The following is a 25,835-nucleotide window of genomic DNA, read 5'->3' as shown; positions in this document are numbered from 1 at the left end:
TCACATTCTGATGGATATTGGCTATGGGCTTATTAAAAATTAAATAGATTATAATATTTCTAGAATATTTTCATTTACATATGCTGATGACTCCCAAATTTATATCTCCAATCTAGAAATCTCTCCTTATTTATAATTCAATGAATATTTATTGCATGATTACCATGTTGCCAATGCTGCGCTGAGCGCTAAGGAATACAGTAGTGAGAAAAGCCCACATCCTTCCTCTCACAAACCTTTCTAATGTTTAGAGGGTTGGATGAATCATCATTAAATAACTACAGGTAACTGATAAACTAAGGTGCCACTAAGTAGACACATAATGCTGGTCTTTTTCTGAGGCATGAAAGACTTCCTAAGAAAGGTATTTTAGAATTGTATTTCCAACTGCCTACAAGAGAATTTCCCGTAAGTCTCTTGGAAACACAGAGTGATCACATCCAAAACAGAATTTTTCATCTTCCCCCATCTCCATAACTGGCACTGAAGTTGAGCCTGTTGCTTACATTGGAATATTAGTGTGAATTTTTACTCTTCTTTCTCCTGTTACTTATGACACATGCCTTGCTCAGAGAACCTGGATCCCCAACATATCCTGGATCCACTTCTCTTTATCCACATTTTCTTAAAAGCACAGCTGCATTAGTTCTCATCTGGACTATTGTAGTGTCCTTCTACCAAGTTATTTCACATTGTTTCAACCCTCTCCAGTGCATTCTCTACCTTATAGCAGATGGCTCTTTTGGAAACACAAAGCTTAGTATGTCACATTCCTGTATTAAACCCTTAAGCATCATCTCATTAACCCTAGGATAAAAATCAGACTTTTAATCATGATTTAGAGTCTTCCAATTTGGCCTCTGCTTTCTGTCTCAACACCTTTTCTTATGATCTGTCATTGCTCCCAGATTTGTTCTCAACAAGGCCCAGTTTCTCTTCCCAGTAGACAGCTATACAACTGTTTCTCTGCAAACCTTTGTTTACCTCCATCACTCTTAATTCCTCACCTAGTTAATTCCTACTGTACTTGTCCTATATTAACACTATTCAGACAACTCTGCAATTGTTCCTTTAACAGTATGCTATTCCCACTATATAATTATCCATACAAAGACAGGGAAATTCATCATCTTGTTCATCTTTATGTTCCCAGCATCTAGCCAAGTTCTTGTGACATTTTAGGTCATCAATAATTATCTAATAAATTCATTTCTGCTTCAAAGTAGCACAATTTCACAGCCAGGACATGGGCCATCGTATTTCATAAACTCAGATATTACCTACTTCTGTTTTTAACATACCAGCCCTTGAAAATTTAAATTTTCAATGACTATTCAAAATTCTGGATAAGAATAAGGCTTTGATAATCATCTTCTGCATTGAAATGGCAGTTAGAAAAAAATATTCTCAGCACATGAGTCCATTCTGAATCTGAATGAATGCAAACATCTCCATGTGAGAACTGACATACTGAAAGGTCAAGGTCACACACACACACAGGAAAACTGATTTTAAGAACATATAAACTCAAGCTAGATTCCTGGCTATCTATCTACCTGTGTTCACAGTTCAATCAAAGGCTCTAAACTTCAATAAAAAACCCTTTCCTAAAAAGATATAGTTTGAGATCAGAGCACGACCCTATTATGTGCAGCTACTAGCCCTGATGAAGGAGATTTGGTTTACAAACCTAAGAGGATAGAACACTTCCTTTAACTTATTGATTGACTGACGTCATACCACATTTGGACATTATATAAGCTTCAGGTGTTCATCAGAATCTCAGCCACATAATTTAAAATAATATGCATTGTAGAGAGAAGCACATGGGCCTGGAAGGCCTTTGTTACTCATTTGCGCGACTTGCTAGTGACCTGTCATACTGTGCTCACAGTCGTCACAGACACTGCTGCCCGCTCCGTGGTGCTCAGCAGAAAAAGGGTCCAGGTAGATATCATCATGGCAGCGTCTGGTGCGGCTATGGCATTGACAAGGTTTACAGCTGAAAGTGTGGACTTGATCACCCGGGCCAAAAGTTTTGTCTCGACAAAGAGGCAAACAGCGATCACACTAGGGAAATAAAGTAAAACAGTAAAATGAAGTCATTATCAGCACAACACAGTGCTATAAAACTGATTTTTTCCTTTTAATTTACATATGAGGTACATTCATGAGAGGCAAAGCTAATATCAAAGAGATAAAAATAGCAACCATTGTATTTTGAAAAATATTTTATAAATCAGAAATCAACATTTACACATGCTATAGCACTGTGGATTTGCAAAGATGACCCTGTGTGCTGAAATCATGCAAAGTAATCTTAATAACCCATATGAAAAGTTATTATGTAGTGACTTTTAAAATTTTTTTGCCCAAATGTGAACAACTTGATTTTCAATTTCTAGGAAAGAGCTTGCAAGCTGCCACCCCATCCTAACATAAAGGAAAAGCTGAGCAAGTTAAAAAATCAACAGGTCTTCTAGGATCCCTGAGTAGGGCACAGCTCAATGAACTGTCCCCAAATTGTTAAAGAGATAGACAAGAGTCTCAATTGTAGGGGCAGAATCACCAGTAGGAGCCTCTATAGGATGAGGGCTGAGGCAGAAAAGCCTCAACTGCAGTTAATGAATCTCTGCAGCTAGCGGCCCAGCTACGGGTTTCCACCACAACCTGAAAAAGTAGAATTTTCCTTTTTGGCATGACTTGATAGCTTACTATTTTGGGGTCTGGAAATGCTTTTTTTCTTTTCACATAAACTTATAATCCTCCCCCCCCCACACACATCCAAACAAACAAAAAAAGACATACCAAATAGGAACATTTAACTTTGGGATAGTGGGAAAACTTATAGGGGAGACTCCTAACTTCTTTTTGAGAGATTTACTTCTAGGACCTTGATTCTCAGGGAAAAAGACCCCACTGCTTCCAGAAGAAGGAGAATTGAACCATTCTGAAATTCATCAGAGCAATGTTCTTCTTAGCAACATCTGCCCTCTGGAGAAATTAGGTAACCAGAACCTGATCTACTGAGCATTACCTGAGCCCAGCTAAACTGAGGAAGGAAAATCTCCAACTTTAGCCCATTTTAACCACCCTGCCCCACTTAGGGGAGACTGAGAAACACTTGAGCCAGAAGTTATTGGTCCAGAGGTAAAGGCAAAAATTGAGATCTGATCACAAACTATAAAAGGCTTCTCCTTACCCCACATTGCATTAATTAAGGTCTATCTATAGTAGCTTACTAGTACATAATATCTGGCTATTTATATATCTGGAAAAATGATAAGACACCAAAGGGAAAACATACACACACACATACATACACATACACAAATTAACAAGGGCGAACAAGCTTCAGAATATCCAGAATGAAAGGGAGGCTGGAATTATCAGACAAGCAAGTTTACTACAACCATTACTAACATTCTAAGGGCTGTAATGGATAAAGCAGACATCACACAAGAACAGATGGGCAACATGAGGAGAGAGAGATGAAAATCCTAAGAATGAACAAAAAAGAGGCAATAGAGATTAAAAACACTGTAACAGAAATGAAGTATGCTCCTGATGAGATAATTAGAAGGTTGGACATGGCCGAGCAAAAAAAAAATTGAGCTAGATTATCTATCAATACAACCCTCCAAAACTGAAAACTGAAAGTCATTTCATAAAAGAAAAATACATAGTAATCATTAGAAAATATTGCCATTTATAGGTCTTTCACACACAACAAAAGTGTTTGAGGAAAATTGATGTCTTTATGTTATCCTGTACCAGCAATAACCATTTGTAAATCACTTTTATAGAATTAAAAGTTAAAGATGAGGCATAGTTTTGAAGTCAGATTTCTTAGTTCAATTATTGATACTACCACTGATTGTGAAAAGACAGCTGGAATATAAATGAAATACATTCTATGTGCTGAGCACTGTATTTAGGATTAAAATGGATTAATTCATGGAAACTGCTATGATTTCTGTTCCTTGATTTGCTAGCCTGTGCTTTTGCATAATGAGTTTTACCTTATTAAGTCATATTTTTCTTTTCTATACTATGGAGGTAATAATACCTGCCCTCTAGGGTTGTTGTAAAGAGTAAGTACTTAGGGTGCCCACCACACAGTAAACCTGCATAAACATTTTTTTCTACTTTATTATTAGATTAGCAACTGAGGATTAACAAGGCTAAGTAATAAGAACAGTATCATTGGGCAGTAAATCCTTGAGGTCACCTTGTCTCTCTGAGTCTCAGTTTCTGCATCTAGAAAAGGAAGATAACTTAACTCAATATCTTTATTATTCTGAATAATCTGAGGATAAATGGTAATATTTAAGTTCTATCTAACATAAGTTCTGGCATATATTAAGCATTCAAAATCTGGAAGTTACAAGATGGAGAAGAAAAAGGAAGAGAGGGTCAAAAATCAAACAGGAACATTGATGTTAAGTTCAAGTGAGGACCGGCAATATGTATGACTGCAATATAGATACTCTGACCATTAGTGGGCAATTCTGTGATCACCAATGTATTGGTCAATGACCCAAATTAGAGCAATCTATGGCCAAAATTTGCTTCTAATGTTATAATCTGTAACTCTAACTACAGATGATGCCTTATCTACTTCTTATTTTTCAGGGTCCTTCAATACAATTAGGTTGTAGCTGTAACTCCTTCTGGTAGCCCTAAGTGTGAAGAGATACAATCTAATAGGGTAAATGCAAGAATAGATAGAAGACTCACTTTCCTCCCAACTTTAGAGGAGAGAAATAAGCTCATTAAATTATCATTCCTAGGTCTATTAGTCCTGCAATTAATTTCATTGCAATTAAACAAAAACCCATCCATTGGAAAACTTTGGGCAAATGCAAAATGCTACAAAACAATGCCTAAAACCTACTTTGAACTTTATTTCAAAGTATTCTTACTGATGATCTTGCTGACCTGATGATGCTGTTTTTATTACTCAAGTGGTTTTCTTGAATCAAAGCTGGTGGAAGTGATGATATGGAAGTGTGGTCCTGTCACACAAATTACAGATGCAGTTTGTCTTCTACAAAGCAACGGCTGTTTGAGTTTGGGATGCTGCCTACATTAGTTAATGGAGTAAATCCAGCAAGAGCATCCCTTTGCTGTTTCTATGAAGACAACATTTTGCTTTGGACTCTGATCTTAAAAATCCTGTTGTTAACCTAAAAGCCATTATCATAGATATTATTATAAATAACACTGGATTAAATAATGTGTTGATGATGCAAAGACACAATCCTAGCTTATTTCATGTTTAAAATCAAAGAGAAATTTGCCTTTGACCCAGTGGAGTAGTTTGGGTCCTACCAAGAAGTTATTAAAACTGTCTAACCTTCCTTATGTGAACAATAAAAAATCTATGTAAATATTGGTGACATTTTGTCTCACCTGAAACAATCAGTTACTATTTTTCAACCTAAATGGATTTTTTAAATTATAATACTAGAGTTTATAGGAATACTCAGAGGAGACACTGGTTCTAGGGGGACAGTTAATGTGAACCTGTCAGGATACAGTGTATATTTCAATGGATGCAACAATCCACTGGGAATTCAGGAAAATACATTCTTAAAACTACTTGAAAAAGATCTGTTATAATTTGATTTTTACAACAGTGAAAATAAGGATATAAGTTTAATGACCAAAACTAAAGAAACAGTTTGGAAATGTCATATCTTCAAATAAATTTATTATGAAATTGTATAAATATATACATAGAAAAGGATCTATGATATATTTAGAATTTAAAAAGCAACTTAAAATAGGTAGAGTAAAATCCTAGTTCTAGTTAAAGGTAGATTCATCCACATACATGGACATAGAAATATAATTTTAAGTAGACAGAAATGGATAATGGATTTACAACAATAAAAGATCTGAAAGGACATAAACAGAGTATTTGTTGAGGTTATCTATGGGTGGCTGGGTTTCAGATGACTTTTACTTTTTATAACTTTATCTTTTTCCACCATGTGCATTTATTACTAATGTATTAAAAAATTGAGGGCAAACAAATGTAACCGCATGAGCAGTTACAAGAAAATTATACATCATTTGCATGTAACATTTCACTAAGAAAAGCTAAGAAAATTAAAATGTTCCAATTTTAAATTACACACAGATCAGTAGATACTATAGAGAAAATGATTTTCTTTTGAGTACAATATAGAGTTTATGAATTCTCAGTAACTAGGATATGATTTTTAAGAAATATAAAATTTCCAAAACAATGAGATTAATACACTGAAGTAAGGATTTGAGAGATCTGACGGTCTAAATATCTGTTTAAAATCGGATTTAAAACATGTAAGCCAGTGACAAACTAGCAGGCACTTGTCCTTTGATCTTAGGGATGGTTCTGTGTTATCATTTTGTGTTGTTTACAAAGACAGATAAAAGAGATGGAATACCATGGCAGTACTCTTTGATTATAAAATTCCAGGAAACTTGTTTTGGGTCTCATGACTGTGTTTCTTTAAAACTTCTTTCAGATAAAACAAGGAAAATCATGTCAAAATGGAAAAAATATTTGAAGTACATTATGAGTGAATTTTGGAATTCTCATATTTTTTCTAACTTTCTTATCAAGGACTTTGAAAGTTTCATTAAAATCTAGAAATATTTGTGTATCTGTATCTTCTGCAGCTCCTGAACCAGAGGGTTTTCTACCTAATGCTTTTCCAATCTCCAGTTGATCATTTGTCACTTTCAATTATGTTTCAGTATCTTCTATAACAACTGGATTCTCCCTGATAAGTCCCCGGATGCCCAAATTCTAAGATTAGACAATGGCTATTTCAGGGATGAGGACTTTCATCACTGACTCACTTTAACTGTTTTCATTGTGATAGCTTCTTAAAGGTTAGGTTGCGGCCAAATGCTTTGACATATTCAGGTAGAAAAATCATAGAATAATTGTTGAATCTAGAAGACAATGATGAAATTTATTTTTTTATATTATAATAATACAAACAACATTTCTCTCTTCTGGATCATTAAACTGGAATACAGTGTTCTTCTGTTACTATTACAGGTGAGCAAAAACAATCTTTCACAGATAAGGCACAAGTCCAGAAGGTTTTTATTTTTTTTTCAACTCTGCTCCTACCAGTCTCAATTTTGATCCATTATTTCATCCATAGTGCATTTAGTTTTAGAGAGAATACCTTTCAAATGTATAAATACCTTACTATCTTCAAATTTATATAGTGCAAACTTACATGTGTGAGAAACAGCAGAAATTTAACTATAACAGCAACACATTATCCAGTCATTTATCCAATCACCTTAAATGTTCACTGAGGATCTCTGATGGAAGGAAGAACATGTCCTCTTACCCCAAGATAAATGAAGTCCATGGGATGGCTGAAGTTGGGGTAGAATTTTCCAGCAAGTTATGAAAGAGCTCAGTCAGACTCAGCAGATCAACTGACTCAATGCCTTTTGAAAGTTCAAGTTCATAAAGTGCCAGCCATGAGTCATTAAAAACTAACTTGCTTTCAACATTCACAGGTTAAGGAAACAGAAGACTGAGCAAACTTATTCACAATGATGAATAAGCCAATGAATGGACAGTATGGCAAGGATTCATTTCTGCCTGTGAATTCATTCCCTTCCCGACACTCCTAGCTGAAGCAGCAGAACAAAGTGAGAGAACATATTTTTCCTTTCTACCCTCTATAGTCAAATACCCACATCTTTGTCTAGGCAATGTGTTCCATGTATTCAGAATAGCTAAGAGTTAGGGCACCAGGTCTAAGCACTTTGCACATATCAGCTGATTAAATCTTTCCAACAACCTCTGAAGTTTGAGTTGCTATTACCTACAGTTGCGTATCAAAAAGCTGAAGAACAGGAAATAAATTTAAGAATATTCTAAAGTCACTCATTAGAATGTCAACTAGTATAAACTGGAATGTAAACATGTCACATCTTTATTCATTAATGAATTCCCAGTATCTTGAGGAAGTCAGACCAGTACGTTGGGAAATTTAAGAGACTAAGTCTCAAATAATTATCTTCAGGCTCTACTCACAGCCTCCTCTTTCTTTGGATGTAGCAGTTCAATTGTAAATCAAGTAATGCAGTCTGTCATTTCTTCTGTCCACTAGAGAAAGGATTTACTTTAAAAGAAAAAAAATCATTGTATGCATGAAACTATTTTTCCTGAAAGAAGCTTCTATATGTATTTCTGTTCACCAACGCATTGTTAAAACTCTTAATTACAAAAAATAGATTGGGGAGGAGGTGGACATACAAATAAAACTTCCAGTTGCAAAGACAACATAGACAGCAAATGACTCAGTGCTTTGCACATGCACACGGTAGGTGATAAATATATGTCTGTTGACTGCTTAGTGAATGAATTAATGACTGAGTGGACTGTTTACATCATGACATGTTAAATACTGTACCTTAATTTGTCTATTATTTAATAATAAATATAAAGGTAAATGCAATATGTTTCCTGTAGTGCCACCTGACTTACTATATATCTCAATTAGTGAATCCAAAATAATTGCCAGGCTTCTCCATTGAGAAGACAGAAATGCTCATGTAATTACCCTTCAGTGAGATACTCCTTTCTCAGTAATTACTGTTTCCCTTTTAGAAATTCTCATATGAATGTCCACAAGGTAGAAAATTTGCTTACCTGCTAAGTGCTGAAATGGCATAAATTAAATAACTACTAATACTCTTGGACAATACTAATCAGACATTGGCGGCAATATATTATTCAAAAACACTTAACATATAGAGCATGTCTCACACTTCAACTGTAAATACCAGGTGGTTACTTCTAGAAGTTTTCATGCAATGCTTGTCAGTACCGCTATAGACAAAAGTCAACAGCAGATTGGAACATCAGCCAGTAAAACAGATTTTAATAGTATGTGAAACAAAATCTGCATTTGCAAAAATAGAGACTGCAGTCTGCACTGCTTCATTGGAGCAAGTGGCCTCTATATAACTGAAGGTTCTGAGACTTACTACAGCTACTGGATACAGACTTTCTAATTGCTGAATGAGACAAAAGCACCACCATGAAGGATCCTGGAGTCACCCAGTGATTGTAAATAACCTATGTTATTTGATATTGGATTTCTCCTTTGTGCTGCCTGCCTTTCTTTACTCCCTCTTTCTCTTTAGGTGTAGGACTTTTTTAGAGCACTAAATAAAAAAAAAAGAAAAATGCATGTGAGATATGCCAGATTCCCACAAGATTGCAAAAGGGAAAAAATGAGGTATGTTCACGCTTACGGGAAATGGCTACACCAGAACAATGTAACCCTACTGATAGGCCAGAAAATGCAGCCTGGGATAGAACACATTTGTAGACCATAAGCTTAACTGTTTGATAATGGAACCCAAAGAAGAAAAAATGGCTCATTTATTAAAATATGCAAGTCTTCAAAATAATGTTTAATATTAATATGGATTCATACATTAAGGAACATAATCCATTATCTGTTTCTTTAGTTTTAGAGTTCCTTTAAACTTAATGGGTAGATGTGAAAATGCATTTGTGTTGCTGCGTAGATAGAAAGTCATTTTTATTCTCGAAATTTTATCTTGTGTTAGACTTGAGCACTAGATAAATTTAATAAACACTTTCATTAGTATAGCTGCATTTAAATTTTTCTTTTAAGATTTAAAATGTCACTGATACTTACATTATTCACTAATTACAAATTGTCAGTCTGGATAATTTGTTTGCACTAAGTCATCTCCATTTATTACAGTAATTATTGTTTACCAGGGAATCTTTTTGAATTTCACAAATGAAAGTCCTTCAATATTTTCAAACACTTGCATCTGTAATCAAGATGTTATGGTTGTGCTGGAGACATTGAAGGCGTTTCATATTTGTTGAAATAAGGTAGCAAATGATCAGTCTTCACAATGAACTAGAGCTCAGGGACCATGAATGAAGCAATGGTAATTTCATGTTAAAAACTGTCACCTGTACACTATCCTCAGTAGCAGCATCCACACTTAACATAGATGATAGGTTCCTGTTATTTCAAAAATCATATTTTAGGTAAATTATAATGAAACATATAATAAAAGGTGCAAAATTTTAACTACGAAAGCAAACAACTGTGCTTTTTCATTCACCATTTCACTTAAATAAAACACTGCCAAATTATATTTAACACCACCCATGACACCTGATTATGGTAATATTCATGCCCAATTTATCCTTTATGGGTATGTATTACTTGGTAACACTTTTTGATTTTTACTTTTTATGAGCACATATTACTTAGTAACAAAGTATTTTGCATGCCTTAAAATTCTGTATAAATGGTATACTGTATGTATCATTCCACAGCAAGACTTTACACTCAAGTGTCTGAGAAGCCTTTATACTCAAGTGTCTGAATATCGATGGATTATTTCATCCATTTATGTATGTGTGTGTATATAAAATAGAGGATGGGTCATTTATATTCATTTAAATTATATATAAATATTCCATTTAAATATTGAAAATTGCTGATTTGCAGTACTGGCCCCTTTCCATAAATGCTGTATGAGTCCTCAGTAACCTGTATCTTCATCAGCAACTAGAATTCTAGCCATCTCGGCTGTATCTAGCTACTTTGCTGATCTCTATTTAATAACTTAACTTTTTTGCATTTTCTGACTCAATCATCTTGTCCTCAGATATTGATAGTAAAGTTCTTTGTTTTTATTTCATTTTTATCATACTGAACAAGCCTGTTATTTCCTGATTTTATTTTTTTTTAATAATAAATTTTATTTTTATATTCCCCATACAATTGCAGATTTGCCATCTTGTATATGCTCTTTCCAGGAACACAGATATTCATCTTAATATTTATCTGGATGGGTGTTATCAACTGTGTTTATTCCAAATCTATTGAAATAATCTTAACAATTTCCCTTTCCTCATGAATTACATGAATTACATTAATACATTTATTAATATTAAATTTCCACTTGCATTCCTGGGAAAACTCCAATTTGACTCTCACAGTTATAATATATTACTGTTTATATAAATAGGTAGATTTGGTTTCTTATATAAAGATATTTTAGGATTGTGTTTACAAGACTGAGCAATACATTTTATTTCTGGCGGTATCCTGATTTGATTTTCTTTTTGTGGCTTCCACATGTTAACTGACAAATTAAAGGACTGTTCCCTAAAACAAACCATTAACATACTATTACATATGTGCATTATATCTTCAGCTCATTTACTTAATCTTACCCCCCCCCCCCGCCTTCATCATCACTCCTAAGAAAGTGTAAACTCTTCAAGCACAGGAATAGTTGTGTTTTGATTACAGATGTAAACCTACTACTTGGCAAATGAATACTCAGTAACATTTTGGTGGATTAATAAAAGGGTCATGATTTTAGTTGTTTTTTTCTCTTTATTCATTTTTTATTAGTTTTCATAGTGTTTAAGATTCATTGCATTCACTCACTTAGAACAGTTTACTTAATGTGTGTACTGTGTTGTGATTACAACTTTTATATAATTTGTTAAAACTACCTTTATCTTTTAGTGCATGATCAATGTTCATTAATTTTTCCATGTGATCTTGACAATAATGTGTATTTTCTCATTGTCGGATGCAGGAATCTATCAATTCAAGCTTCAAATTAGTTCAATCTTTAGTAATGATTTTCTTTTGTTTTTTGACTGCCTGTTTGATCAATGACTAAATGAGATGTATTAAAGTCTTCAACACTGACAGTAGATTTGTTAATTTCTCCTTCCTGTTCTATCAGATTTTGCCCTCTACTTCTGATTTACACAGTGAGGTTCTTAAAAGGTTAGACTTATATCTTTCATCCTTGTGTAATTAGTCCCTATATTATATCCCCAATTAAACTTTTCACAAAAGTTTCATTTACCTAATATTAATGTACCTTAAAGGAGCTTTTTTAAATTTAGAACTTTGCATGCTTGCGTTTTAGGTACATCTCTCCCAGTCTCAGCACTATTGCCAAGCTAAGACATGCTAAAGACTGGGATGAAAGGAGAACAATGTACCTTTTTGTCCCAATTGTTTCCAAACCATAGTCAACCCTCATATGAGATGAAGAAAAGAAAGCCTTACAAAACCACTAGGCAAAGAACCATTGCTGATACGAACCTAATTTCCTTTTACGAAAATAACACAGGGTCATAAGACAAGGACTTGTCTTAAATTTTTAATGTTTTTTCATCATAGATTTTTGTACCAATTTGAACTCTTTAAAGCGCTACATTGAAATATTTCTTATCTTGATTACTAAGTCTTTTGGTGCCTCCTAAAGTTCGTGCTGGGGCTCTTGCCTCTCAACACTTGAAATATTTCACTCATCTCACACATGGTTTCTGAGAAGCCAGATGCAATTTTTATATTATGCTTCTATCTCTCAGTGCTTTTTCTTCTGTTTTTTTTTTAAAGATCTATTTATTTATGCATATAAGAGCTGGGGTACAGGCCAGAGTGCAGGGGGTGAGAGGATTCACCAGAGACAGAGTGGGGAACAGAACAGGCAGACTGACTGAAATACACTGCTGAGGGGAGCAGCAGGCGAGACTGGAGAGGTCTGCTTTGCTATGTGGGTTGCTCCCTGGCCAACTGGGGATCAAACTCATGCTGCAGAGGCTGCAGATTGCTTCATAGTGCGGTGCTTAGCCCCTTGTGCCACCAGGGAGGACATCTTTCTGGTTTAAGAAGTTTTTCTTGATCTTTGATTTTTCTTGTTTGAGTAAGTTTATGTCTGGGTGTAGATTTTTGGATTGTTGTAGCTCGATCTGTGGTCCCTGAGTTTCCTGGATTAGTGGCTTGGTGTCTGATGTGAATCTGAAAAATTCTCAGTAATTATTGCTTCAACTATTTTTTTTTCTCTTTCTGGTATTCTCACTACATGTATTGTACATATTCTGCTATTGTCCTACTGTTGTCTATTCTGCTCCTTCTGCTCATTCAAGTGCTTTTCTCTCCGCTTTTCAGGTTGGGAAATTGGTTTTGGTTCAGCACATCCTCAAGCTCTGAGAGTCTATCCTTAGTTATAGTTAGTACACTGACGAATCTATCAAAGTCTTTCTTCATTTCTGTTACAATGTCTTTGATATCCAGCATTTTTTATTTCTCTAGAAATTTCTTCTCCTGTCTACATCGGCCATCTGTTCTTCCATGCCATCAACTCTTCCCATTAGAAACCTTAACATATTAATCATTGTGGCTTTAAGTTCCCAATGTGATGATGCAAAAACCCTTGCCATATCTCAGTTTAGCTCTGTCTATTCAAACTACATTTGTCTTTAAGCATGCAATTTAATGTTTTTTGAAAGTTGGACATGATGTACTGGGTAAAACTCCTCCAAATAGGCCTTTAGTGATGTGGTGGTGGAGTGTGGGTGGAGGGGAGGAGTAGTATATTTCTATGATTAGGTCCTGGTCTTAAGAAGTTGTGCACCTGTCACCTGAGCTCCTTCACCTGTAGGTGTGATAGGACAGTGAGAAGAGGCTAGAGTTTGGTATTTCCCTTGCCCTTAATTCTATTTCTAATGTCTATTTTAGTGTCATTTGCTATTTTTACATTCTGCCATATATAACACTATTAATGCAGTTTATATTATTAAATGTATTACCTTTTAAAGTATTATTTAACACAGATTACATATATATATGTACATACATACATACATATGCTAGTTTATTTACTCCCAACTCCACATATCAGGCCTTTTATCAGTGATAATTTTATTTCTTCATGAAATACATTTCTTCATAAAATACATCCTTAAAAATCATTTTAGCAAGTCTCCACTGGTGGTAAAATTAATAAATTTTTGTTACAGATAATGCATTTTTCCCCCCTTAAGTCTAGGTTTGTTGGTAGCTTTCTTTCCATTTCAAGGAAACTATTCCTTTTTTCCAGGCTGCCACTGTGACTTGAGAAAGTCAATGTTATCACTTGTAATATTTCTTACAGATATATATGAATTTGCAATTACATTCCCTGTCTGTAGTCTTTTCCAATTTGTCTACTTTCAGTTTCAACTCTTGGCCTTTGGTGATCATCAGATTTATTATAGTTTATCTACAGATGACTATTTTCTTAACCTGCTTAGAATTCAATAGAATGTCATCCCTCAACTTTGGAAAATTATTTATTCTTTTCTTTTAAAATATCACATTTTGTCTTTTCGATATTTTTATTATATCTATCTGTTTCCCTATAAAGTTGACACTTCTAATCCCCAGTCTCTTAACCACTTTTTCATGGTTTTAACTTAAATTTTAAATGCAATTATGCACATATGTCGACCAAGGGAATAATTTGTGCAAGTGTTTGTCAAAGATTAATGATGTCAGATAGGAAATAGCATTCTTGGCCTGTTTGACTCAATGAACATACATTTATTGTAGATGGAATAATATGAACTACCTAAATGCTAGTTACATGAAAATAAATCAATTCATTAGTATTGCAAATATTAGATACTTAAGAAATCCATTCAGAGTAAAATCTCTCTGTGAGCAAACAAAGTATAAGTAGTGGCAAAGCTTGATGTGTAATAAAAATATGACATAAGTCAGTCATGATGACTCATACTTTGGACCTTAGTGCTCAAAGGAACACACTTTAAAATAACTGGAAATATTCATTTACAGCACAAGCATTATAGAGTGTGATGTTGGCACAATTCAAGCTATTGAATGCTAGGAAGACTTATAAAATGTTTTATATTGGCTCAGCTATTTAGAATACTAACAAAAATGCCTACTGATAGTTTGATTGTAGTTAATTCATAAAAAACATGATTAATGTTATAAAAAGCTCACAAATCAGAGACAAGGAATAAGAGAAGTATTCACAGTATTCATAAATTGCTCTGTGAATGCTTGGCCACCCTTGCAGGTAATGATGTCACAAAATGATGAAAGAATAGTTAAGTAGCCAACAAAGTGCCACTGCTTGGCAGAGGTAACAATCATTGCATCACTCTTGGCCGAGAGCCCCCCAAAAGTGAGTGTAGCTATTAAAAGAAAATGAAAACGCACAAGGATTCAACTCTAAACTGTGAGCTCCCCAAATTTTAACTCTCAGAACAACTAAGAAAAGTGCAAGATATAAAAGAGGAAAAGAATAGTAGTATTTATACTATATCTATGTTGTCATGTTAGTTGACATACAGAAAATACACCCAATCTCCCAATTTCAAGGTTGTATTCTGAACCTATAGACAGAACACATTCTTTTTTTTTAACTTTTTATCTTTTTTTATTTTATTTTATATATTTTTACATTATTTTTCATTTTTGCACAATGTATGCATTTTCATCATGGTTATAGTCCCCATACAATTCCCACCCCCCTTGTTTTGATCCTACTCCCTTCTTCCCTCCCTCCCATAGTGTGTCTCTGGTTTATAGATGCTTGTTGATTTTGATTTTTACATGGAATATTACTCAGCAATCAAGAAAGATAAACTCACGCGATTTGCAGCAACATGGATGGAGCTGGAAGGGATCGTGCTCAGTGAAATAAGCCAGAAAAAAAAGAGAAAAATACTGGATGGTCCCACTCATAGCAGGAATTTAGAAAACCTAAATAAGGGACCAGGAAAAAGACTAATTTTAAACACATTCTTCTTGATAGTTATAATGGACTTCCTGAGCAGGTCAGCCAGAGGTATTTTACTTGCAATAAAGTTAATAGCATAAGAGTTAGTAAACGGTCTAAAAGAAAGCACTGGTGTATGTGTGTGTTGGGGGTATGGGGGTGTTGAGATTCAGAAACCTATGTACCAAAAGAATTCATAATGAATAATTCTATGATATGAAATTTTAGAACAGGCAAAACTAATCTATATTGACACCAGTTACCTGGGATTGAGATTTGAATGGAGGGATTGAGTGCAAAGGAACACAAGAAAATGTTTGGGGAGTGGGAGACATTCTATCTCTTAATTAGGCTGGTGACTACACAGGACATACACTTGCTAAAATTCATCAAACTATACATTTTTATTTTATTTTTTTTTTAATTTTTTTTTTTATAGAGGCATGCTTTATTTATTTGTTTGCTGGTTTGTTTGTTTGTTTTGTTTATACATGCACTGGGTACAGTCAGAAGCGCGGGAGGGTGAGAGAATTCACCAGAGCCAGAGCGGGGAGCAGAGCAGGCAGAAGGACCGAAGTACACTGCTGAGGGGAGCAGCGGGCGGCAGGTGAGGTCTGCACGCCATGTGGGACCCTCCTCCGGTGGCCGGGGAGCAGCCGGGGATCGAACCGGCGCCGCAGAGGCCGCGCGCAGTTTCGCAACCCAGCGCCCAACCGCTGCGCCACCGGGGAGGCCCAAACTATACATTTTTAAATGGATGTATTTTATTATATGCAAATAGTACTCCAGGAAGGATGCTAACGTGTCAAATTGGGTGAAAGGTATGAGAAATAATATATAACAAATACAGTCAGAGTAATATCTCTGTGAGCAATGCAAAAAAAAAATAGTTTTGTAATACAAAACACTAAATTGATAGGAAATTTTCACAGCCATGTTCATTGCACTCTATTTACAATAGCCAGAAGTGGGAACATACTAAATGCCCCGAAACCGATGAGTAGATCAAGAAGACGTGTTGCCCACTACTCAACTATATTAAAAATATATATATATAGGGCCTCCCCTGGTGGTGCAGGCGGTAGAGCACCACGCTGTGAAGCTGTCTGCAGCCTCTGCAGTGCAGATTCAATCCTGGCCGGCCAGAGAGGGTCCCACATGGTGCGGCAGACCTCTCCTGCCTCGTCCACTGCTCCCCTCGGCAGTGTTATTTCATCAGTTTGCCTGTTCTGTTCCCTGCTCTGTCTCTGGTGAATCCTCTCATCCTCCCACGCATCTGGCTTATACCCTGGTTCTTGTATAAATAAATAAATCTTTAAAAAAATAAAAATAAAAAGTATATATAAGCTCTTGACTTTTGGAGCAACAGGGATAGAGATGGAGGGATTTATGCTAAGGAAAATAAGTCAGAAGGAGAAAGACAAACACCAGATGCTTTCACTTAAAGTGGAATATAAAGAAATAAAAAAAAAAGTCAGATAAAGCCAAATTTTAAAACTAACCCTTGAAAACTTTAGAAAATAGTCAACCAGAAAGGGGGGAGATCAATGGACTATGGAGGCAGAATATGGGTGTTTTGGTGGTGGGTGCACTATGGCAATACTTCTAAAACAATCAGGGCTGTAAACTAGCATTGCTCCAATAAATTTTTTTGAAAAGATAATTGTGTTATTTCTTACAGTTGTATATGAATTTACAATTATCACCAGATAAATTCATTTCAAAAAATCAAAAATACATGTCTAAGTGACCGATTATATATTATCCAAATAAAACTGAATTTATCAAATGACTCCTCCAACCTTTTGCTATGAAAGACTACCTGAAAGTTACTGAACAGTATGTACTCTTTGAGGATTTGTTTTGCCCTAGATGAATATGAAAATGAACCCACTGCTTCATTCATTAATGATTCACTGCTTCATTCAGTTCTGGGATAGAAATGTAACACATTTTCTGCAATCATTCTGTTAATGACATAAGGCCATTAGGATTGAGGCTACACATCATACATTAAAATCAAAGCTTTAACTTCACCAATATAATACCTAAATGAGCAGAGTTCTTCATGCAATAACACTGAAGAGAATCAGGAACCTCCCCGGGGTGATGTTTTAGATCTTTCAAGATGTAAGGGAATATTTAAGAAACCTAACTGTGGGTTTAAGTTCATCTCAGTGTCAGTTCAGTCTTTGGCAATAGACTTTCTTAAATTGTTTTGATTTATTGATTTTAAAATATAAATGAAGCTATTAAATAGACCGTTGCAACTGCTATGCCTAGTCATGGATTAGTGCTCCTAGTGCAAGTTTCAAAATACTATATTTCTTGCTTTTTAGGGTTCACAGACTCTGAGTCTCTGAAAACCAGGTAGTTGCCCAGGTGAGGTCACCCAATATAAGGCAGGTTCATGATGATAATGGTGCTGTTAGGTGCTGCTCTGGAGGACCTGCTTCCCCAGTCAGCAGTTACTGTCATGGAAGACACCGTGTCGGGCTACTTTCTAACTCAGAGAAGTCGGATTTTTATTTTTTTAAGAGAAAAACCTTGTTGGAAATTAAATAAAAACTGTTCAAGCACTGTTTGCACCTGTGGACCACCTGTTTGTGACATCCAGTGTTTCCTCCAGAAATTCCCTAGAATGGCTACACATAGGAGAAGGCTTCTGACTTCACCACTCTACTTTGTTCCAATTTCATTCATTTTTCATTTCTGTTAAAAACACTTCCTCATAGGATTGACAATTGCCAAGAACTGGCATATTCTCAAGGATTACGTTTTCATCTGTTTGCCAAATGGCTGTAATATAATTCACAAAAGTCCTGTTTATTGAGTAATGTTATTAATGGTTAGCATAATACTGTGAAATTGAAGACATTCTTTTTGGATCATGTCCAGATCTGTAAAAAGATCGTTGGTTCCAACAGAAAATGAAAGGCTTATTTTAAAACGTATTATTTTAAAAAGTGGAACAACATTAAAATTATTTGGCTAAGTATACTTTCAAATTACTGAAAGACAACTTTTTCAGTTATGTAAGACTCACATATCTTAAAATGCATTCAATGATAACAAGAAGACAATGTCACATTTACTTATGCATTCAGAGCATTTTTGATATACTGTTAAAAATATCACAGGACTGAGAAATCATATACTTAAATATCTATTTACTTTTCTTCCTTTAGCAGCATTTGCCAAACTTTGCTAAGGGAATGTTATTTGATGATTTATTTGTGGCTAAATGCATTATTTGTTATTATTATTATGGCTAAATTATTACTTATGGCTAAATGAATTATCAAAATACATCAAGGAAGAAAATAATGAAAAAGTCAACTTCTAAAATTTTGTTTTCAAGAGGCACTTAATGTCTGAATTAGCAGCATTAAAATATATTCTCAATCTAAATTATAGTTAATTATTTCACTAGTTCATAATGCAACAGTCACCATCTGAGACCAAATCTGAAAATCCCAATTTGATTTCTGAAACCAATCATGAGACTTGATTCATTTAATGGCGCTATTTTTAAAGAGAAGCATGAAATCATCCCAGAATCAAAAAATATGAATCACTACATTGTGAGCAATTAGGGGAAGAGGAAGTAAAATGGGATGGGGCATCAGAGCAAGAGGGAGGTGGGGTGGGGGTGGAATGAGGGTAGAGGTGGGAACCCACCAGTGAAAATGAAGCAAGAGATGCCCAGGTGACAACACATCACACAGTAGTCTTAGCCACCCCTCATTTGCACACACCATACTGGCTACATCAAGGAGGCCTACTAAATTCATACCAAAGCAGTATTTCAATTGGGTGATTAGTGAGCTTGGGGAGAAGGGATGAGTTTAATGAAAGATATCACCAATTACCGGAAAAAAGTATTCATCTTAAAGGATCAAAAGGAGAGAACACTAAAATAATAGAATAAATGTCACTTTAACTTTCAAATCAAGAATATATCAAATTGCTAAAATTTTAAGTACACAGTTATGGTTGAATAAAGAGTGAATCAAGCAAGTTACTCCAATTAATTTCCTTTCTGTGACAACATGATAAGCCATACAATCAAACGTGTTAAAATCAATGCTTTTTAAAAAGATTTTCCTCATGATATACTAATCAAATCAAATTCAAAGCCTCCAGATGTTAGAAATCAAAAATATATACATATAAAAGAGTCCTTCTTTCAAAGCAATTACCAACTAGTGATGAAGACTAAACTTATAAATACAAAGACCAGCAATTTAAAGCAATGACTTGGAGAACAAGTTCAAAGGCACATCTGAATTAGAACATGAAAGTTTCAGTTTGAGAAAGAAGGAAAGGAAAGGGGGATGAAATCCAATCAAAGACTCAGTTGAAACTGAGGAGCAGAACTACATTTTAAATGTGCTACAGGAAACTGCCTTTCAGATAATGTTCTTGCCATTGAACTATATACACACTCATGCTGTAGTCAAAAATAAACTAGATCAGATTAAGAGCCTCAGAAGACAGAAAAGGGGTTGGCCAAAACCTTGACAGATGGTTTTTAAAAACAAGATATCCTATGAAACAAACCACAGACAGGCATGAAATGACTGATTAAATATGAGTACTGGGCAAAGTCTAGGAGGCAGAGGCGTTCACAAGACACACAAGGGTGTATGAAAGGGGGCTGCTATTTCAAATATGGAGAAATATTAACATGTGATCCCATATTTATGTAAAAAGATACAAAGGTAACCTTTCTGTTCACTGATACTGGATAATTGCTTTTTTTAGGATGATGACAATTATATAAGGTAATTCACTATACTTGCAACTTCAATTTTAGCAAATATGGTCAAAGTATTCTCTGAAACTATTATACAAATTGGCAGTCCCATCAATGATGTATAAAAGTTCATATTCTCACAAATCATGTTATCAGACTTTATAAAATTTTTACCAATTTGATAGATTAAAAACATTTTTACACTTTTCACTTTCCTGATTAAAACTGAGGCCAGGTAATCTTTCATGGGTTTATTGAATATTATCAAATCTTCCTTTGTAAATGACATGCTCATATAATCACTCCTTTTTATTAGCTTGCACTTTTCCTATTATCTTTTGAGTATTTGTGTATTAAGCATTGTGACATAATAATACATACTTGGTTGCTGGTACACAGCTCCTAAAAACTGGCCATGTCCGTGATCAGAGCTACAGGGGGCATCTTTTCTTATAATAATTGGTTCCTACCCCTGGCTCCTGAAATAGCTCCAGAGCAATAAAGGTAAATGGAACATCTTCTATCATTCAAAATAAATCCATTTTAACTATACACACATTTATGTTAATGGGGTGGTTTTTGGACAGACCCTAGGGATGGTGGGCTTCTTGCTGGGCCACCCACCACGTGATCAAAGGTTAGAACTTTCAGCCTCTCTCCTGGACCCCTTGGGAGGGGAAGAAGTGCCAGAACTGGCCAATGATTTAACCAGTTGTGCCTGTGTAATGAAGCTTCCACAAAATCTCTAGCCAAAGGGGATCAAGAGGGCTTCCATAAAGAAAGTGGAGATGCCAGGAGAGTGGCATGCCCAAGGAGGACACTGTAGCTTGATGATCCTTGCTCCTACCTTGCCCACTGCATCCCTTTCATCTGACTATTCTCGAGTTTACCTCTTTATAATGCATAGTAATCAAGTAAGCAAACCACTTCTTAAGTTCTGGAAGTCATTCTAGCAAATTATCAAATAGTATGGAGAGATCTTGAGAATGTTTGACTTGTAGTCAAACCTTACAAAAGTTGGAGATCACCTCGGGATCTACCACTTGCAATTGGTATCTGATGTAGGTGCATTCTTGGGGGACTGAACCCTCAATCTGTGGGTTTTGCTAACTCTGGTTGGTGTCAATGTTGAATTGAATTGTAGGACCTCAAGTTTGTGTCCACAGAGAATTAGAGAAGTACTTGGTATGGAAAAACCTACATCTAGTCTACTCTCAGAAATGAGAGTCAGAGTAGCAGAGAAAATGTTTACTTTCCAGAGAGATGTTAATTCGTCCTTGGTTGATAGGACACAAATACCTTTCAACAGCCCATCACAGATCATCACATGTTGGTTGTTCTTTCCTTCAGAGTTAATTTCTTCATTAAATTCCCAATGCAACTGATCGTTTTTCTTTCTCTACAATTTTTTTTCTGAACTAATGTATAAGGTTCATATTAATTTATTCCTATTTATACTCTGATGTTAGACCAAAATTAAGTTTACGCAATTTAGTCACCAACACTCGTCCTGTTTTTCTCAAGTTTTCCATACACAAAATAGAGAACTCACATGCAGGGCTCCTGTGAAGGCCTGCTGAGCCCAGAGGCATCGATACAGCTGGCTGGTGGTGTCACAGATCTCGGCATGACTGTGGCACTGACATCTGTGAACATAAGCATCAGAAAACTGTTAAGGAACATCAACGCACCTGTGGATACACTTACAGCCTCTTGAGAAATTCACCGTGTAAACCCTTCAAGGATGATGAGTATGTTAATCAACACAAAAATCAGTTTCTCTTTAATTGTGTTGACACTCATGACAATTTTTAATTCATCCTTGAATACTGGAATGAGTGTCATCAACGTCTCAGTCAAATGGTATTGTGAAGGTGAGGTCATTTTCAAGCTGCCCTGAAGAGGGATAGGGGACTGCTTTCACCTCTATCTACCACGTGGCATATATGCCTGGGGAGGCATTTACTGAAACTAATCAAAAGACAGTGAAGATTACAAAGTTTGGGTTCAAATGCACAGTGAAGTTAACAAACTTCCATTTTGTTTCTTTTTATTATTAATAGAGGGTGAAGACCTTTTAAATTCTGTTATTTGTTAGTGTGGTAATGTTGGCTTAGGATATAGTTTCATACCTCTTCAGATGTGTTTGCATACCATGCCCATATATGTGAGTGTTTAATAGAACTAGTCCTTCTTTATTATCTTATTTAACATATGGCACTAAGACAGTGGTATTCTGCTCTTTTTTAAAGGTGTACATTACTTACAAGGCAGATAATTCCAGCATGACCTGATTCTTAATAAGAGTCTAGATATGGGGGCCTCCTTGATGGCACAAGGGTTAAGATGCAACCTGTGAAGATATCCGCAACCACTGCAACACGAGTTCACTTCCCAGCCAGCCAGGGAACAACCCACATGGCACAGCAGACCTCTCCTGACTCACCCACTGCTCCCCTCAGCAGTATACTTTGGTCAATCTGCCTGTTCTGTTCCCCACTCTGTCTCTGGTGGATCCTCTCACCTCCCTCGCCTCTGGCCTGTACCCCACCTCTCATATGCATAAATAAATAACTCTTAAAAAAAAAGAGGCTAGATATGTACCATTCCCATAGTAGTGATCATGCTTACTTATAGTTCTCCAGCTACTCACATCTTAAAATATTGTGAACTGTGTTCTCGATTATGGTCAGATATTTATGAATTGTGTAGGGCAGATGAGATTTTCACTATAAAGGAAAGCAAGCATTCCCCATAAATTGTTGAATGTGAAGTCAGGAAGATCAATTCCTTTTTAGGCTACAGTTGTTAACTCCTAATCTTGCTCCTTCTCTTTATTTTGAGTATACTCAGTTATATTCCAGAGCAAACCAAACAAAACACTTAGTGAATTAATTATAAGTCAAATGCAGGGTATGATAATGCCTTGACCCCACAACTTCTAGAAATTGATTCTCTAACAATGTGATATGACAGACAGGAAAAATTACAAATCTCCCCCTAAATACTCAGCATAGGAAACCATTTCCCTATTTGCAGTTTGGAATCTGACATGCTCTATGTATTTTTAAATAAGTAACAATAACCTAAACCTTGTTAAAAATGAAATTTATAGTGAAAAGCACACAGAATCAAAACCTTGTAATGACCACTACCTCTCTGTGAGGGTGATTTTATCGAACGCATAGTATCTGTGCGACTGACAGGACTGTCAGTGGTACAGTATTGACCATGGAAATAAAGTCTTATTTGTGTGGCTTTCACAAACTTTTGAGGAGACAGGGTATTACAGAAGTCACTGTACCCAGGATGATGGTTCGGTCTGGGTGTTAGGATGCTGAATGTGATGTTACCATGGGAAAAGGTAGTAACATTGTTGATGAAGAAATTTCAAATCATGAAAAGTTTTTGATGGCTTTGATGAAATAGACATTACAAAGTCTGAGACATTGCTCCATGGTATTAATAATAGCTTGAATTCTTCATTCTAGGAAAACAAATGTATCCCATATATTTCATAGGCAAAGAAGACAGGAGCATTACGCGGGGAAACGCACAAACATTTTCCTGAGGACATAAAAATTTAATTAATATCAGTAAAGTTTACAGCAATCTGAAAATCAGCTCATAAAGCACGTATGAGAAAGTCAACGAGATATTCTTTATCTCCTATGAGAATTTTAAACATAGTTCAAAACTCAGTTGAGAGAGGAGTCCTTAAAGGATCTGCCTCAAGAAACGTGCTGGTGGAGGGGAGTTTCTACCAGCCAAGTGAGTGAGGTTATTACTAACTCATTAGTTTATTAAAATTAGCTCCTAAATTTCTTCCTCCAAAATGTGAAAATGTTCCTACTTGGAAAGCTGAAGACAGTTGACAGAATCAGGATTTTCCGAGTCTCCACTGTTTTTCATTCCCAAAGCACTGCAGTTCCTAGCAAAATACTGCCAAAGCTCCCAATCCAGGTTGTTCTCCTTCTTCCTCTGAATCCTTATTGCTGTTGGTTGTGGAGAAAAGAGCTGAATGATAATATAAAACACGTGAAAATGTATAAGTTAATTACTGTTATCAAAGTTTTAACTTGGATTCACCTGTAAAAGTCAAAACATGGATTCAAACGTAATGGTGTGGTTCCTCAAAATGATAATTACTAAATATTTATTTTGGATGAGATTATTTACTAAACATCCAAAAATTGTATAAACATCCAAAAATTGTAAAGCAACACATTTGATAATTATTAATCTGTCCTTCTTCTCACAGATTTTATAAATTTAACTGCAACTGATTGTTTGATGTTAACACACAAAAATGGACATTACTTCTATGAAATAACTGGGGATTTTTGATTTTTTTTAATAAAGGCAACATTGGTTTACAATGCTGTGTATGCTGCAGAGGTATAGGATCACACTTCCACAGTATGTCACCACACCACCCTCAACCCCAAGGCAAACCATAGTCCACTGGGCCCACTCCTTCCCTCTCTGGTCCTCCCAACTCTACAGTCAGACTTCTAGAGTTTGTTAGCAGTTTGGTTTTTGTCTGATCCTTTGTTTTGTTTCTCTATATTCTGTAAGTGAAACCATTAGATGTCTGTCTTTCTCCTTCTAACTTGTTTTGCTCACTTTTACCCCCTCCATTGCATCCATTTTGTCACAAATGGCAAAAACAAAGTCTATGTTTTAAGAGGTGAGTAGCACTCCCTTGTGCATCTATATCACATCTTCCTAATTCATCCTCTGCCCTTGGCTTTTATGTTGTTTCCATAACTTTACTATTGTGCTGCAGTAACATAGAGTGCACAGATCCCTTCATAGTGTTTTTGCCTTCTTACCAAGAAGTGGAACTGCTGGATCTTATGGTAGATCTCTTTTTAATATTTTCAGAAATCTCCTTGTTTCATAGGTTCTTAATATTAATTAGAATAAGCACCTCAGTTTTCACTATTTTGGGTTATTTAATGTATCATATTTATATATATATATATCATATATCAGATTTTTATATATCATCATTTTGATACAAATATCTAAAAAATTAAGGCCTGAATATTTCCAATTATTTTTTTTTCAATATCGTACATCATATTGCACTATTTTAGTGAGGTAATATTCAATCACCTAGCTCAGTTTTCACCTTGTAAAAAGGTTGAATTGTTTCCCAAATAGATACATATATATGCAAGTATTAACTCTGGAATGTGTGAATGTGACCTTATTTGGACATAGTGTCTTTGCAGATGCAATAAAGTGAAGGATCGCAGGATGGAGGTCATCCTGGATATAGAGGAGAATTGACACACACAGAAACAAAGAGGGCAGCCATGTAGAAACAGAGGGAGAGACTGGAGTGACGCTGCCCTCAACCAAGCAACACTAGAAGCCACCAGAACTTGGATGGAGGCAAAGAAGGATTCTCTCCCAGAGTCTTTGGAGGGAGAAG

The 25,835-nt window shown here is 35.5% G+C and overlaps 1 protein-coding gene across 1 annotated transcript in view; it reads right to left on the bottom strand.

The window, feature by feature from the left end:
- The window catches only part of USH2A (usherin), a gene marked incomplete at both ends in the record, with an annotated part of 619,110 nt that overhangs the window by 523,949 nt on the left and 69,326 nt on the right, over window positions 1–25,835 (bottom strand). The window contains 5 exon segments of the mRNA XM_084245562.1: window positions 1,875–2,070; window positions 21,945–22,038; window positions 22,119–22,288; window positions 23,597–23,765; window positions 24,246–24,430. Of these exon segments, the coding sequence (XP_084101688.1) occupies window positions 1,875–2,070; window positions 21,945–22,038; window positions 22,119–22,288; window positions 23,597–23,765; window positions 24,246–24,430 (814 nt within the window).

Source organism: Talpa europaea (genome assembly GCF_964194135.1).
Source record: "Talpa europaea genome assembly, chromosome: 10".
NCBI lineage: Eukaryota > Metazoa > Chordata > Mammalia > Eulipotyphla > Talpidae > Talpa > Talpa europaea.
The sequence above is the reverse complement of the archived record's forward strand: the minus strand, read 5'-3'. Positions and strand labels throughout refer to the sequence as shown.